The 14,632-nt window shown below is 33.5% G+C and overlaps 1 protein-coding gene across 3 annotated transcripts in view; it reads left to right on the top strand.

The window, feature by feature from the left end:
• Nucleotides 1–14,632, top strand: part of LOC141556906 (proton-coupled amino acid transporter 1-like) — a 59,685-nt gene that overhangs the window by 23,665 nt on the left and 21,388 nt on the right. For 2 of the 3 annotated variants that reach the window (XM_074291849.1, XM_074291850.1), the window contains 3 exons: nucleotides 4,509–4,607; nucleotides 12,409–12,575; nucleotides 14,096–14,265. In XM_074291849.1, coding sequence (XP_074147950.1) covers nucleotides 4,509–4,607; nucleotides 12,409–12,575; nucleotides 14,096–14,265 — 436 coding nt within the window. The remainder of the gene's footprint in view (nucleotides 1–4,508; nucleotides 4,608–12,408; nucleotides 12,576–14,095; nucleotides 14,266–14,632) is intronic. The other variant, XM_074291851.1, reaches the window with a different exon arrangement.

Raw genomic sequence — 14,632 nt, forward strand, 5'->3', positions numbered from 1 at the left:
TCACAAGACAGGAAGCAATCTGATATAAGTTATACATTTACAATCATGTTAAAAATATTTCCTCTTTAGTTATGTTGTAAAAGAAGAATCAGAACAGAAAAGGAGGAAAGAAAAAAAAACACAACAAAAAAGTGAAAATAATATGCTTCAATCTGCATTCAAACTCAACAGTTCTTTCTCTGGATGCGGATAGTATTTTCCATCCTAAAACTTTTGGAATTGACTTGGATAGTTATATATTCTGAGAAGAGTGTTACTGTCACTGTGTATAGTTTTCTCTTGATTCTTCTTATTTCACTCAGCATCAGTTCATATAAGTCTTTCCTGATTTTTCTGAAATCAGTCAGTTTATCCTTTCTTATAGAATGATAGTATTCTAATACAGTATTTCCACAACTTGTTTAGTCATTTCCCAATTGATGGGCATCCCCTCAATTTCCAGTTCTTTACCACCACAAAAAGAACTGATAAGCAAGAATTACTATAAGAAATGACAAACAAGATTGTTTTAGAAAAACCTGGAAAGACTTACATGAACTCATGCATAATGAAGTGAAAAGAACCAGGAGAACATTATGTATATAATGAGAGCAATATTGTTTGATGAAGAACTGTGAATGCCTCACTTCCTTTCAGCAAAACAGTGATCTAAGACTATCCCAAAAGACTAATGATTAAGCATATTTTCTGCCCCTTTGATATTGTTTGAATAAAAACTGAAGCATGCTATTTTTCACTTTCTTTCATTTCTTTCTTTTTTTTAAAGCCTTAATCAAAATGACTAATATAGAAATGTTTCACATAATTGCCTGCATATAATGTAAAACTTTAAATACTTCTTTAAAATGCAATTTCTAAAATTTTTATTTTTTCTAAATACATGTAATGATAGCTTTAAACATTTACTCCTGTAAAATCTTGTGATCCCTATTTTTCCCCTTCTCTTTCTTCCTCTCACCTCCCTAAGACAGTAATCAATCTGATATAAGCCAAACGTGCACAATTCTAACAAACTAAATAAAAATCTGGAAAAAAAAAACTATATCATGATATAGTAGAAAGAGCATTTAATTTAGATTAGAGAAACATGGTTTCAGGACCTTGTTCTGACACTTGGAAGCCACATATCCAGTCTCTCTAAGCCCTGTCTTTTGAATCTGTATAATAAAAATAATTCTCTTTTTTCCCTAACAGTCTTGTTTTGAGGATAGTGCTTTATAAATCATATAGTGCTATCAAAATATAAGCTGTTATTCTTTGAGAAGAATCAAATTCTTGTCTAACTCATTGGACAACTCATTTTAACATTTCCCCCTCTAACACAGTTTTACATAAGGAAGATATTTTAATTATCTTGGACTCCTAAAACACTAAAATCTTTACTTTTTGAAATAGTCTCATGATATAGACTCAGAAATGTGATAATGAGTCTGCAGAGCATTTATTTTACTCTATCAATTAGTGCTGCCTCAGAATAGAATGGGTTTTCTCAGGGAGTGATGAATCTCTGGGAGAGTGAAGCAGGAAAACCATTGGGCAGGTTTGTTGCAGAAGGAATCCTTGCTTAGGGGATGAATTAATTATATTCTCAGAAGAGTCTTAAATTATAACAGGAATACTCCATTTAACAATATTAACTGATTTCACAGAAACACACAAAAGAATATTACAAATATGCAGTTAGTTGAACAACATTACAGTAGGGTTTAGGGATGTTAGGGCAGAATTATGTGGACTATACCTATAGTTGTTCTCTTTCATCTAAAATTGTTTTCTTAAGCTATTGGATCATGCTGTCTTTTAAAAAATTAATTTTAAAAATTAATTAATTTTTTAAAATAAATATCCATTTTTTCTTTCTTACTTGCCCTCTTTCCTTGTCATTTCTCCCTCTCCTCCTCACTCCTGCCCTGGCTAAGAAAACACAAAACACAAAATCTTTATTATAGATATATCTGGTCAGGTAAAACAAATTCCTGTATTGCCCATATCTATTCACAAAGATTATGTTTCAGTCTTTACCCTTAAGTTGATTACTTCTCTATCAAAAAGTAGGTAACATGCCGTCATGAGTCTCCTGAAATGATGGACATCATAATAATTAGAGTTTCTAAGCCTTTCAGAGTTGATTATCTTTATAATATTGTTATTATGTAAATTGCTCCCCTATTTCTGCTTACTTAACTCTACATTAGTCATTTAAGTCTTCCCAAGTTTCTCTGAAATCATTCCCTTCATTATTTTCTAGAGTACTGTAGTATTCTGTAAGCCATACATCTATAAGCCATAACTTGTTCATCTATTCCCCAATTGATGGGCACCCTCTTAGTTTCCAATTCTTTACCACCACAAAAAGAGCTTACATACTTTTTGTATATTTGGGTTCTTTTTCATTTTCTTTGATCTATCTTCAATATAACTCTTAGGTATTGCTGGATCATAGTTTAATAACTTTTTGGACATAGTTCTATATTAGTTTCTAGAATGGCAGTACTAGTTCATTGTTCCACCAACAGTGCATTAATGTACCTATTTTCCCACAGCTTTTCCAGCATTGGTCATGTCCCCTTTTTTTAAAAATAAGTTTTGCCAAATTGATGGGTAAAAGGTGGAAATTTAGAGCTGTTTTTATTTGCAGTTTTCTGGATTTAACCACTGGTATATTGGTATTAATGATATGATAAAGAGATTGCTTTGGCTGTCTGGTGAAGTCTATGGACTGTTTTCAGAATCATATTTTTAAATGTATTCAGTAAAATATATTGCTGGGCTTAGTGATACATGCCTCTAATCCCAGCTGGTGGGTGGAGGTCAACAGATCTCTTAAATTTGGGAATTCTGAGCTGCAAAAGGCTAATATGGTAATGGAATGGGCTGGGGTGAGTATGAAGATTGGAATGCCATAACATCTTTAACCTTTGCCTAAGGAAGGGCAAACTGATCCAAATTATAAAAAACATCAGCTCCCATGCCCATCAGTAGTGGAATTGGGCTTGTGAGTAGCTCCTCTACTTATAGCCTGGACAAAATAGAAAGGGCCATGGAGTCTTTTAAAAAATACCACCCCCAAAATACAATATTACAAAGGGAAATTATCTTGTAAAATCAAAATATTAAAATCTTGTTAATAAACTCCAAGTTAAGAACTCCAGCTTTTCAGAATGATAGGTTTTCCCAGCTTAATACTTTAGTGGATCCATGATCTCATTGGTGTAAGCAACTTAACCATGACTTCACATCCTATCAGGTTCTTGTCTCTGACTAACATAAATCCTATGTAGAGAATTTATGTAGCATATGAGAGACTATCTTCAGGTTCTTTTAATATTTAATGGACTATAAAGCATTGCTTTGACAATTTACCTATTCTGTTCTGCTTTTTTTGCATGACTGGTCCTCTTCTAAAGATAGCATACAAAAGTGTGGCCTAAATGTCTGGGACTCCTAGCTCTTAGGCTGGACAGTTCATCTTTTTCCATAATATCTTTCTGACATTTTGTTTTTATGACATCTTTATTTTCAAATATATTTCTTTCTTTTCTCTTCAGGTAAAATTGCTTTTTAACAAAGCATAGAAAAGAGAAATAAAAGCAGTTCAACAAAACTCACAAACACATTGATCAAATTTGACCAGGCATGAAGTAGTTGACACTCTTATTTACCAGCTCTACAAACTCTTTCTTTCTTCAGGCTGGAGCTCAATTATTATTGTTACACAGTACTCATTTTTTTGTTGTTGTTTCCATTTAGATTGTTGTAGTAAACTTTTTTTTTCACTTTTAATTTTGTTTTAAAGTGTATGCTTAATTTTAATATGATAATAATAAAGTTGCTTGCTTGTTTGCCTCTCCTTCTATACTTTTCTAATTTTTTTTAAATGTTTCATTAACTTTTTTTAACATCACTTTAACTACCCACTGACTGCCACTCATGCTCCCATCACCATTACACAATAACAAATTATTATATTCAGTCAAAACAAATCAACACATTGGCCGTGTCTGAAAATGTATATTTTATTCTGCTCCCCTAGTCACCCTAGTCATCACTCCTGCCAGAGGTGAGAAGAATGTTTTATCATCAGTCTCCTACCATCTAGATTGGTCATTGCATTGATTAGAGTTCTTATGGTTTTTCACCGTTGTTTTCCTTTACATTTTTTAGTCATTCTATAAATTTTTCTCCTGGTTTTTATCACTTCATTTTGCATTATTTCATGCAAATCTTGATAGTAATAATAATTATTATAGCTATATTATATATTAAATATTATTATAACTAACATTTACTTTGTACCATGGATAGTGCTAAGAGCTTAACAAATATCTCATTTGATCCTCACAGCAATTGTGGGAACTTTATAAGAGCAGAGATTGTCTTATCTGAACTTTGACCTTATTTAAATATGTTTTGATGTTCTACTTTCTCCCTTTTGTTTACTCAAAATTCTGACTTTTTTTCACTGATTTTATAATTACAAGATGTCTCTTTATCTGTCTTTCTTTTAGGGAATTCCAGACCCCAGAAACCTGCCATTGGTAGCAAGTTGGAAGACCTATCCCCTGTTTTTTGGTACAGCCATATTTGCATTTGAAGGCATTGGAGTGGTAAGGATTGAATTGCAATTAAATTTGAATGTTCCTTAGCATTGTTGATATTTTTGTAATAAGGAATTCAATGTTCTGGAGGCCAGATCCTGCATAATACTGTCCCTGTTGGAAAGGGTCTTCTGTGGTAGATTTGTTCCCATGTCACCATTTTTCTAGTATTAAATTTAGTAAATCTCCTATCTTTGAAGACAAAATGTTTATTGATTTAATAACACTTAAGTTTTACCTTCTTTTCCATCTACTTGATCTCTAATATGTATATCAGCATTTCCTCTATCAACACTGAGGAAAAAACTGAAACCATAGGCTTCTTAAAGAAGCCTCTTCCCTTTTGGCTTACAGTCCAACCGTTTTCATAGTCTTCCGTAGGAGAAGAGAGCTGCTGCTCTTTGGCTTTACATAAGCAGTGCCTTTTAAGAAAATACAGAATTCTCCACTGGAAAAAAAAAATGCTTCTTATGTAAAGGGCATAAGAAATGCAAAAGAAAGCTTTCAGTTTTTATGGATTTTGAAAGTCTTTGATAGTTGTTTTATTGTCATTTTTTAATTAAAATAAATGAAATTAAAGGAATTGTATATTTTTACCTAAAAGCATTTTATTTTTCCAATTACATGTAAAGATAATTTTCATTATTCATTTTTGTAATATTTTTTTCCTACTTCCATTTGATATAGATTACACATGTACAACATTTTATTTTTTTATTTTAGCTTTTTATTTACAAGATATATGCATGGGTAATTTTTCAGCATTGACAGTTGCAAAACCTTTTGTTCCAACTTTTCTCCTCCTTCTTCCCACCCCTTCCCCCCACCCCTTCCCCCAGATAATAGGTTGACCAATACATGTTAAATATGTTAAAGTGTAAGTTAAATACAATATATGTATATATGTCCAAACAGTTATTTTGCTGATGTACAATCATTTTAAACAGTTTTCCATATTACTCATGTGGTGAAAGAAAGCTCAGAGTAAAAGAGAAAAACCATGAGAAAAAAAAAAAAAAAAGGTAAAAGTAACATGCTTCCCAAGTTTGACTTCAAAAAGAACTGAGAAAATGTACTTCCCTCCCTTCTTTGCAGAGGTATGGGGCAAGAAGTTCCAAAACTACACTGTTTTGTTTTTTTTGTTTTTCTCTCTCTCTTTTTAATGTTACAAGGGCTGATTCCATTGTGGGAAGAAGAAAAGGATTTATTGGGAAATAAAAATATACTAAAATTTTTCTTAAAACCAATAAAGTATGTGTGATTCTGGGCAAGTCACTTAACCTAAATTGCCTCGGTGGGGGGTGGGGGGACCCAATAAAGTGATTTTTAAAAAAGAAGATAAAGAAAAGATAAAGTTTTTTTTAAAGCAATTGTATAAATTGCCTTCCATTTCTGAGCAGATAGATATTCTTTTTTTTAGTCCTAATTAGCCTTACCACCCCCCGCAATGACTAGAAAAATCAATATCCTGTATTTCCATTAGTGTAGATCAAGAAGTTTCAAACGTCAGCCACAACACTTCTGACCTTGACCCAAACTGAATTAAAAAGTACTTGGAAAATGTTTAACAAAATACATAAAAATACAACAACCTAGATATTATAAATTTGTGTTTTTCTGATTCAGTATACTGCCTGTAAATTTGATTTTGATACCATTGGCGTAGATGCACTATTTTATTGTTACCATGAATAAAAATTTTATCACCTACTAACTGTCTGGTGAAGAGTTTGATGTTATAAACTTTAATTTGACCAGAATCAAAAATGATTTGGATGTTTTCGTTAGTTAATTATTCCAATTGGAAGGAAAGATGAACCAAAAATAGCAGAACTTCAGATAGACTTAAAAAGACACAGGACAAGAACATTTAAAAATATTATGTTGTTAATTCACTTGGTTCTGTACTGTGAAATGCAAAAGGCTTTATATAATGTTTTAATCCTTTTTTAGCAGATGTCTTTTATAATTTATAGTAATATATATTTATTTATAATAGTTATATTTATAATAAAAAATTTTTAAAAAAGAAAATAGTATGTTTCTATGCTTGTTCAATTTCCATTATTCTTTCTCTGGATGTGCATGGCATTTTCCATCCCAAATCTATTGGAATTGTCTTGTATTGCTGAGAAGAGCTAAGTTAGTCATGGTTGATCATTGTACAATGTTGCTATTACTATATATAATGTTCTCTTGATTCTTCTCACTTCACTCAATATCAATTTGTATAGGTCTTTCCAGGTTTTTTTGAAATCAACTTACTAATTATTTCTTATAGAACAATATTCCATTACCTTCATATGCCATAACTTATTCAGGTATTCCTCAACTGATGGGCATCTACTCAATTTCCAGTTGTATTTCAAACTAGATAGTCAGTGGATAGTATTATTATTTTTTGTTTGTTTTGGTTTGGTTTTTTTGGAGGTAATCAAGGTTAAGTGACTTGCTCAGGGTCACCCAGCTATTAAGTGTCTGAGAGATCATTTTGACTACACAGCTATTAAGTGTCTGAGAGGTCATTTTGACTGTAGAGCCTCTATCCACTGTGAATATATTAGGGAATCAAGTGGTTAGAGACTAAGAAGTATAGTGCAAAACCTAGACTTGGAATTAGAAGACTTGAGTTTGTCTCAATTTTACCATTTACATACTAGGTTGTGTGATTCTGGTCAAGATATTTACTCATTTCTTAAATCTAAAATGGGTATTGTGATTTTTGTTCTTCTTATCTCAGGGATCAATTAAAATTAATCATATGAACATGCATTGTAAATGCTAAAGCATTGGCACATAAGTCAGTTACTAAACTTCTAATCAGTTCAATTCAAGATACATTCATTAAATACCCACTGAATGTCCAGGCCTTGGAGAGTTCATAAAATTTAATTAAGACCTAGTCATTCTTATCATATAACTCAATCTGGTATTAAAAATAGATTGACCAACAGAAGAACTAAGGAACTATTTCATTACAAAAGTTTTTCCAGTATATATGAAATGATTTAAATGCCCAGCACCTGAAAGACTTCCTGGAAGGAGGTCTAATCTGGTTGGGAGCTGCTATATGATTCCAGGATGTGATTGTAAGAAACAGAAGAGATGTGGCCTTGCCTTCCCCAGGAAGAATATAGCAATTATTCATGTTTTCTTCCATTAATCCAAATTTCTATTGTTGAAGCTAAATTCCCTTTAGTCTACACTCATTCTATCATCACCACATTCAGATGGGTATAGCATCATAGAATATCAAAGCTAGAAGAAGGATCTTCAGAGCTCAGGTCAGCTGGATCAATGCATACCTGAGCAGGAATCCCATCTAAAATACAGATAAAAATAATAATAGCTAATATTAGGGATAGCTGGGTTTCACAATAGATAGAGCACCTGCAGTCTGAAGTCAGAAAGCTCTGAGGTCATATTCAGCCTCAGATAATTACTAGTTGTGTGACCTGAACAAGTCACTTAACCTCTGCTTGCCTCAGTTTCCTTATCTGTAAAATGAAATAGAGAAGGATATGGCAAGCCACTTCAGTATCTTTGCTAAGAAAACCCCAAATGGAGTCATGAAAGGTTGGACATGACTGAAACAACTAAACCACAAAAAAGTAGGGATAATAATAATAACAATAAAGCACTACATAAATGTTAGTTATTATCAGTCTTACTATAAAAATCACAGAATTGAACCTCAGAATGTTTCTAGTATAACTCATACTGAAGAGAGAAGGGAAGAAAGTAAGTTTTTATATAGCACTTACTATATTACAGGTACTGAGCTAAGCAATTTTAATAAATATTATCACTTTAGAACCTCACAGCAAACTTGTGAGGTAGGTGTAATTATTATCCCCATTTTGTAGTTGAGGAAACTTAGACAAACAGAAGTTAAGTGATTTACCCATGGTCACACAGCCAGTAAGTAAGTATCTTATGGTTGAATTTGAATTCTGTTCTTCCTGACCCTAGGCTTGATGCTCTATTTTACCGCCCTGCCACTGAGTCACTCTTTTAGATTATTTCTGATAAAAGTTATCCAGTTCTTTCTTGAAGTCTCCCAATAAATGCTTGATTAAATAATAGATGGGGAACTTACTGTTTTGGATCCCATTTCTCTCTTGGATAGCTCTTAATTGTTGAGGTTTTTCCCTTATTTTAAGCCAAATTGGCCTCACAGTAATTTCTCAGCATTGCTCATTGTTTTTCCATTTTGGGAATATGTGAGACAAATGTAATTCTTCTATTTCTTCAAATATTTGAATGAAATCATCATGTTCCCACTTTAATATTTCCTTTCTAAGCTCTCAGCATGCTTAATTCTTTCAACTGATCATTACATGGAATGGCCTAGAATATTTCCACATAAATTTGGTTTTGAAGTTAGCAAACTGCAGGGTGTTCTGTTGATTAGAACAGAGGATTTTTCCTGATCAGTAGTGATCTGCTCACTAAGCGTTCACTGATTCTGTGGTATAAGAAAATGTAGGAAGCAGGATCACTGCCTTCAGATGGTGTACTAACAAAAATATATGAAAGAAAATGGAGTGATAGTTTAGAGTCTTGTTCCTGGATTTTAGGGGATCTGATGAACTCAAGATTGGGAGAATAGAATCACACCTACATTTTCACTAACCTCTTACTGAAATGCAGCATTTCCTTCAATTTTATAAAAACATTATTCTGAAAAAGCTTCACCAAACTGCCAGAGAGTTCCATGACACAGAAAAAGGTTAAGAACCCTTCATTTAGCAGCCTTGCTTCTAGGGTAAGGTAAGAAATAAGCATAGTGTTAATACCCAAGAGACAATCCTGAAGAAGGTCAGGACATAGCCCTGCTCACTTTTATGTTCTCAGGTACTCAAGGAAAATGAGTATTCTGATAAGATCAAACAGTCTCTTGGAAATAAGACTAATTGCTTTGAGTTAAATTTCATTGTTTACTGAGCCTGATCTAACAGATGATAGCTTGTGAAAATTGGCAAAGTCTTGCCCTTTGCTTCCCTTTCCTGAATACATTGATTTACAGTAATCAACTGATATTCTGTCCTTTTCTTATAAAGAACTCATATTTTTATACAACTTTGAGTTATTCAAAGTATTTCCTTATAATAATTCTGTGGGAGAAGTGGTGTTTCAAGAGATCTCTGATTTTATCAGTGAGATAGCTGCATCCACAAAGAAGCCATCCACTGGTGGCCAACCTTCTTATCTTTTCTATCTTTAGTATTCAGACACCAGACATTCAATATTTCTCATCTACACTGAATGCCTTTCAAGCTTGGTAGAACTTGCTCTGAATTTAAGCTTCATTGACAGTCTATTGAGCATCCAAGATCTTTTGCGCACTGTGATGAAACATCAGAGTAGGCTTTAGTGAAGGACAGTAGGACATGTATTTTTATTCCTTTTTGGCAAATGAGGGAACAGAGATGCAGAGAAGTAGTGATCTCCCTCAAAGCAGATCATATAGCTCAGTAAAGGAAGGTCTGACTTTTCAGTTCAGGATTCTCAAGTATTGTTTATTGTTTTTTAATTTTAATTTTTGTTTTTTAAATAATAATAATAGCTTTTAATTTTTCAAAATACATGCAAAGATAGTTTTCAGCATTTACCCCTGCAAAAACCTTGTGCCCCAAATTTTTCTTCCTCCCTTCCACCCCCTTCTAAACCCCACGCATTCCAATATAGGTTAAACAGAATTCTTCTAAACATATTTCTACATTTATCATGCTGCACAAGAAAAACCAGATCAAAAAGGAAAAAAAAGACAAGAAAGCAAACAACAACAATAACAAAAAGGTGAAAATAATATGTTGTGATCCACATTCAGTTTCCATAGCCCTTTCTCTGGATGTTTTTAGCTTTCTCCATCACAAGTCTATTGGAATTGGCCTGAGTCACCTCATTGTTGAAAAGATCCAAGTCCTTCACAGTTGATCTTTACATAATCTTGTTGCTGGATACAATCAAGAAAACATTGTATAAATATAATGGAAAACTGGCCCTAAGGTTGAAAGTTGTAGTCTCACTGAGCTATCTATCTTATTTTGTAGATATTAGTGCATATTGAACAGTGGCTGGATCAAGAACTAGTTAAATTGAGTGGATGTCCATCAGTTGAAGAATGGCTGAATAAGTTATAGTATATGGAATGTAATAGAATATTATTATTCTATAAAATGATCAATAGAATGATTTTGGAAAGGCCTGGAGAGACCAAGAGGACATTGTATACAGTAACAAAAAAATAATGTGATTATTATCTGTGATGGATTTGTCTCTTTTCAACAATGAGATTATTCAGGCAAATTCCAATAGACTTGTGATGGAGAGAATCATCTGCATCTAGAAAGAGGATTACGGAGACTGAATGTGGACCACAACATAGTATTTCTACCTTTTTTGTTGTTGTTTGCTTGAATTTTATTTTCTTTTTCATTTTGCCGCCCACCCCCTTTGATCTGGTTTTTCTTGTGCAGCATGATAATGGTGGAAATATGTTTAGAAGAATTGCATATTTAACTTATATTGGATTACTTGCTATTTAGGGGAGGGAGTAGGGGAAGGGAGGGAAAAATTTTGAAACACATGGTTTTGCAAAGGTGAATGCTGAAAACTATTTTTCCATGTATTTTGAAAATAAAAGCTATCGGGCTTATGTCTCAACGATATCTTAAAGGAGGGAAACAGACCCAGAGGTACAAAAATGTTTGTGACAAGAAACTGGAAAATGAATGGATGCCCATCAATTGGAGAATGACTGAAACAAGTTATGGTATATGAATGTTATAGAATATTATTGTTCTATAAAGACTGATCAGCAGGATGATTCCAGAGAGTCTTGGAGAGACTTACATGAACTGATGGCTAAATGAAGTGAGCCGAACCAGAAGATCATTGTACACAGCAACAAGAAGATTATAAAATGATTAATTCTGATGGTCATGGCTCTTTTCAACAATGAGATGATTTACACCTATTCCAATGATTTTGTGATGATGAGAGCCATCTACACCCAAAGAGAGGATTGTGGGAATTAAGGGCAGATTACAACATAGCATTTCACTCTTTTTATTGTGGTTTGCTTGGATTTTATTTTCTTTCTCTCTCTCTCTCTCTCTCTCTCTCTCTCTCTCTCTCTCTCTCTCTCTCTCTCTCTCTCTTTCTCTCTCTCTCTCTCTCTCTTTTTTTTTAACTTTTTGATCTGATTTTTCTTTTGCAGCAAGATAATTATATAAATATGTAAGCCTATTTTGGATTTAACATACATATATATATTTTAACCATGTTTAATATATATTGGATTACATGCCATTAAGGGGAAGAGGTGGGAGGAATGGGAAGAAAAATTGGAATACAAGGTTTTTCAAAGTTCAGTGTTGAAAAAATTATCCTTGCATATGTTTTGAAAATAAAAAATTTCAATAAAAAAAGAAAAGAAAAAGCTATTATTAAAAAAACAAGAATTAGTTTAAAAATCTCTCATCTTCAACTAGCACTATCTGGTTCCAGGGGATAAAAATCTAATTTAAGCTTAATGAGTTAAAGACTGGAGCAAAGGATATCAGAAAGAGGAATAATTTCTATGCTACAAAAATAGAGTTTCTTTTCTCATTTTTCATGGGGAATGGGGTATAGATTATAGAAATGAAGATGATTGCTTTCACTATTTCCATAGCGAACAGAAAGCAGATTGGGAGTTAACCTATTTTTAAGACCAAGGGTGCTTTTGGGGAACAAGAATATTAAAGATGAAAACATTTTCTCTTTTTGTTGGTATGAACATTTATTTTTATCTTGTCTTTAGGTGCTTCCCCTGGAAAATAAAATGAAGGAGCCCAAGCATTTTCCAGTCATCCTATATGTGGGGATGACCCTCGTTACTATTCTCTACATCAGTCTGGGGTGCCTGGGCTACCTTCAATATGGACCAGCCATACATGCCAGTATAACTCTCAATCTGCCCAATTGCTGGTACGTAAATAATAAAGGAGACTGGAAACCCATTGGCCCTGGCTTTATTTTCAGGAGAAATTTGGGCACAAGGTGGATATAAGTGTATGCTAAGTCACAAATAGGCAGATATCTTTCTGACAATGAGATAGTATGCTGGGCTTTGTACTTTGCTTATATGTAGTAATTCCCAGGAAGTTGTATATATGTTGGTGGTTTGGGAGGGAGTGTCAATTGCTAAGCTTCTGGTGGAGTAAAAAGAGTATTAGGCTTGAAGTAAGAAGTCTGTTCTGTCATTGGCTATGTGACTATGGAGAATTCATCTTCACTGACTGTTAATGTCCTCATCCATAAAGTGGAGGTGCATCATACTATTCTGTCTCATTTTGGTCATTTTTTTTTTGAAACCTTCAGTTTTAGGAAATACTGAAAAGCTTTTTTTTTTTTTTTTTTTTTTTTTTTTTTTTTTTTTTTAATGTAACTAGGCTTAAAAGTTCAGCCTCGTAACTGTTTTGTTTTAAGAACATATAATTATTTTGTTGGGAGAAACTTTTATTAGAAAATGAGGTCCCTCATGCTGAGTCCCTCAAGGGGTAAAGTAACATTTAGTTCTTTTGTTGATTAATTAGCAATGTTTGTACACTTAAGAGCTTTATTCTGAGTTTAAGAGTAGGAATGGAGAGGTTGAGGAAATTTAAGGAAAAAAAATATCTCACACAATACAGATGCTATTGCCATATAACACAGGGTAGCCAGTGTCTATATTGATTTGATTTGCTAATTGTTTCTGATGGTCAGAATTGAATAACTAAAGCAAATGAATTTTACTATTAAACTTGAAAAAAAATTTTTTTTCTTCCATTCTCCAATTCCCTTTGTAATTTCCTGATACTTGTATCCTCTGTAATATGAATGGGTTGGCCTAAATGATATTGGGTTCCTCCCAGCTCCAGTATCCTCAAATACCATGCCTTTAATTCTTGATTCTGTGTGATTAGCCTACTTCCCTTCCTCGTTTCCTACTTCTCCCAACAAACCCCTTTCTCTTTCTCCTTCTGGCTTGCCTAAGCTGGAAGTACCTAGAATTCCAATCCCATTCTGATTGGCACAGGAGCTTCATCTTTCTCTCTTTTCCATCTGGGCTGAATCACTCCTCCTTAGACAATCTGGTTTCTCCCCCTCTATTCTCAATGGTTCATTATATTAATTCTGAACTTACTGCAGATACTGGATCAGCTTAACGCACTCTGTACCTCAGAACTCCTAAGTTCAAGAGATCCTCCAACTCAGTGCCTCAGGTAGCAGGTATCATAAATGGCAGCACTAAGCCCTGCTCATCAGATATTTCTAAGGAATTCCAAGTTAGGTTCTTAATGTTATAGATTCAGAATTGTAAGGAACCTTAGAAATCATCTAGTCCAACTCCCTCATTCTATAAATGAAGGCATTTATGTCTAAAAGAGTTGACTTCTCCAAAGTCACAAACTTAATAATTGGCAAAACTAGGTTGAAGAAACTTCCCATTTTGCTTTTTTCTGTAGGTTGTATCAGTCTGTCAAGCTGCTTTATTCCATTGGGATTTTTTTCACCTATGCCCTGCAGTTCTACGTTCCTGCAGAAATCATCATTCCTTTTTTCGTCTCTCGGGTAACAGAGCGTTGGGCATTGATGGTAGACTTATCTGTCCGCATAGCCATGGTCTGTCTAACATGTAAGTAGATGGCACAGTAACTTTTGTTTTCCTTTTTTGGTCTCCAAAGGCTATCAGCTAATAAGTAGATTGGGAGGTAAAGTGAGAAGTGAGTTTCCATATCAAGAGTTCCCTACACAAAGGAAATTACAGATCAATATCGAAAACACTAAAATAAATAAAATGTTTTAAAATTTGGTGTCTGGAATTGCATCCCAGAATCTGCTTAAGGAAGGTGCTCTGGACCTTTCATTTCTAATGTCAGGCTTAGCCGTAAAACTTATGTGATCACATGCTGTATGAATAGATGAACCAGAAAAGGTGGTTCTAGTACTGTGTATTTCTTTCCTAATCACAGTCCCGCTGTGTTTTTTTTTTTTTTTTCTAT

Source organism: Sminthopsis crassicaudata, chromosome 2 (genome assembly GCF_048593235.1).
Source record: "Sminthopsis crassicaudata isolate SCR6 chromosome 2, ASM4859323v1, whole genome shotgun sequence".
Lineage (NCBI taxonomy): Eukaryota > Metazoa > Chordata > Mammalia > Dasyuromorphia > Dasyuridae > Sminthopsis > Sminthopsis crassicaudata.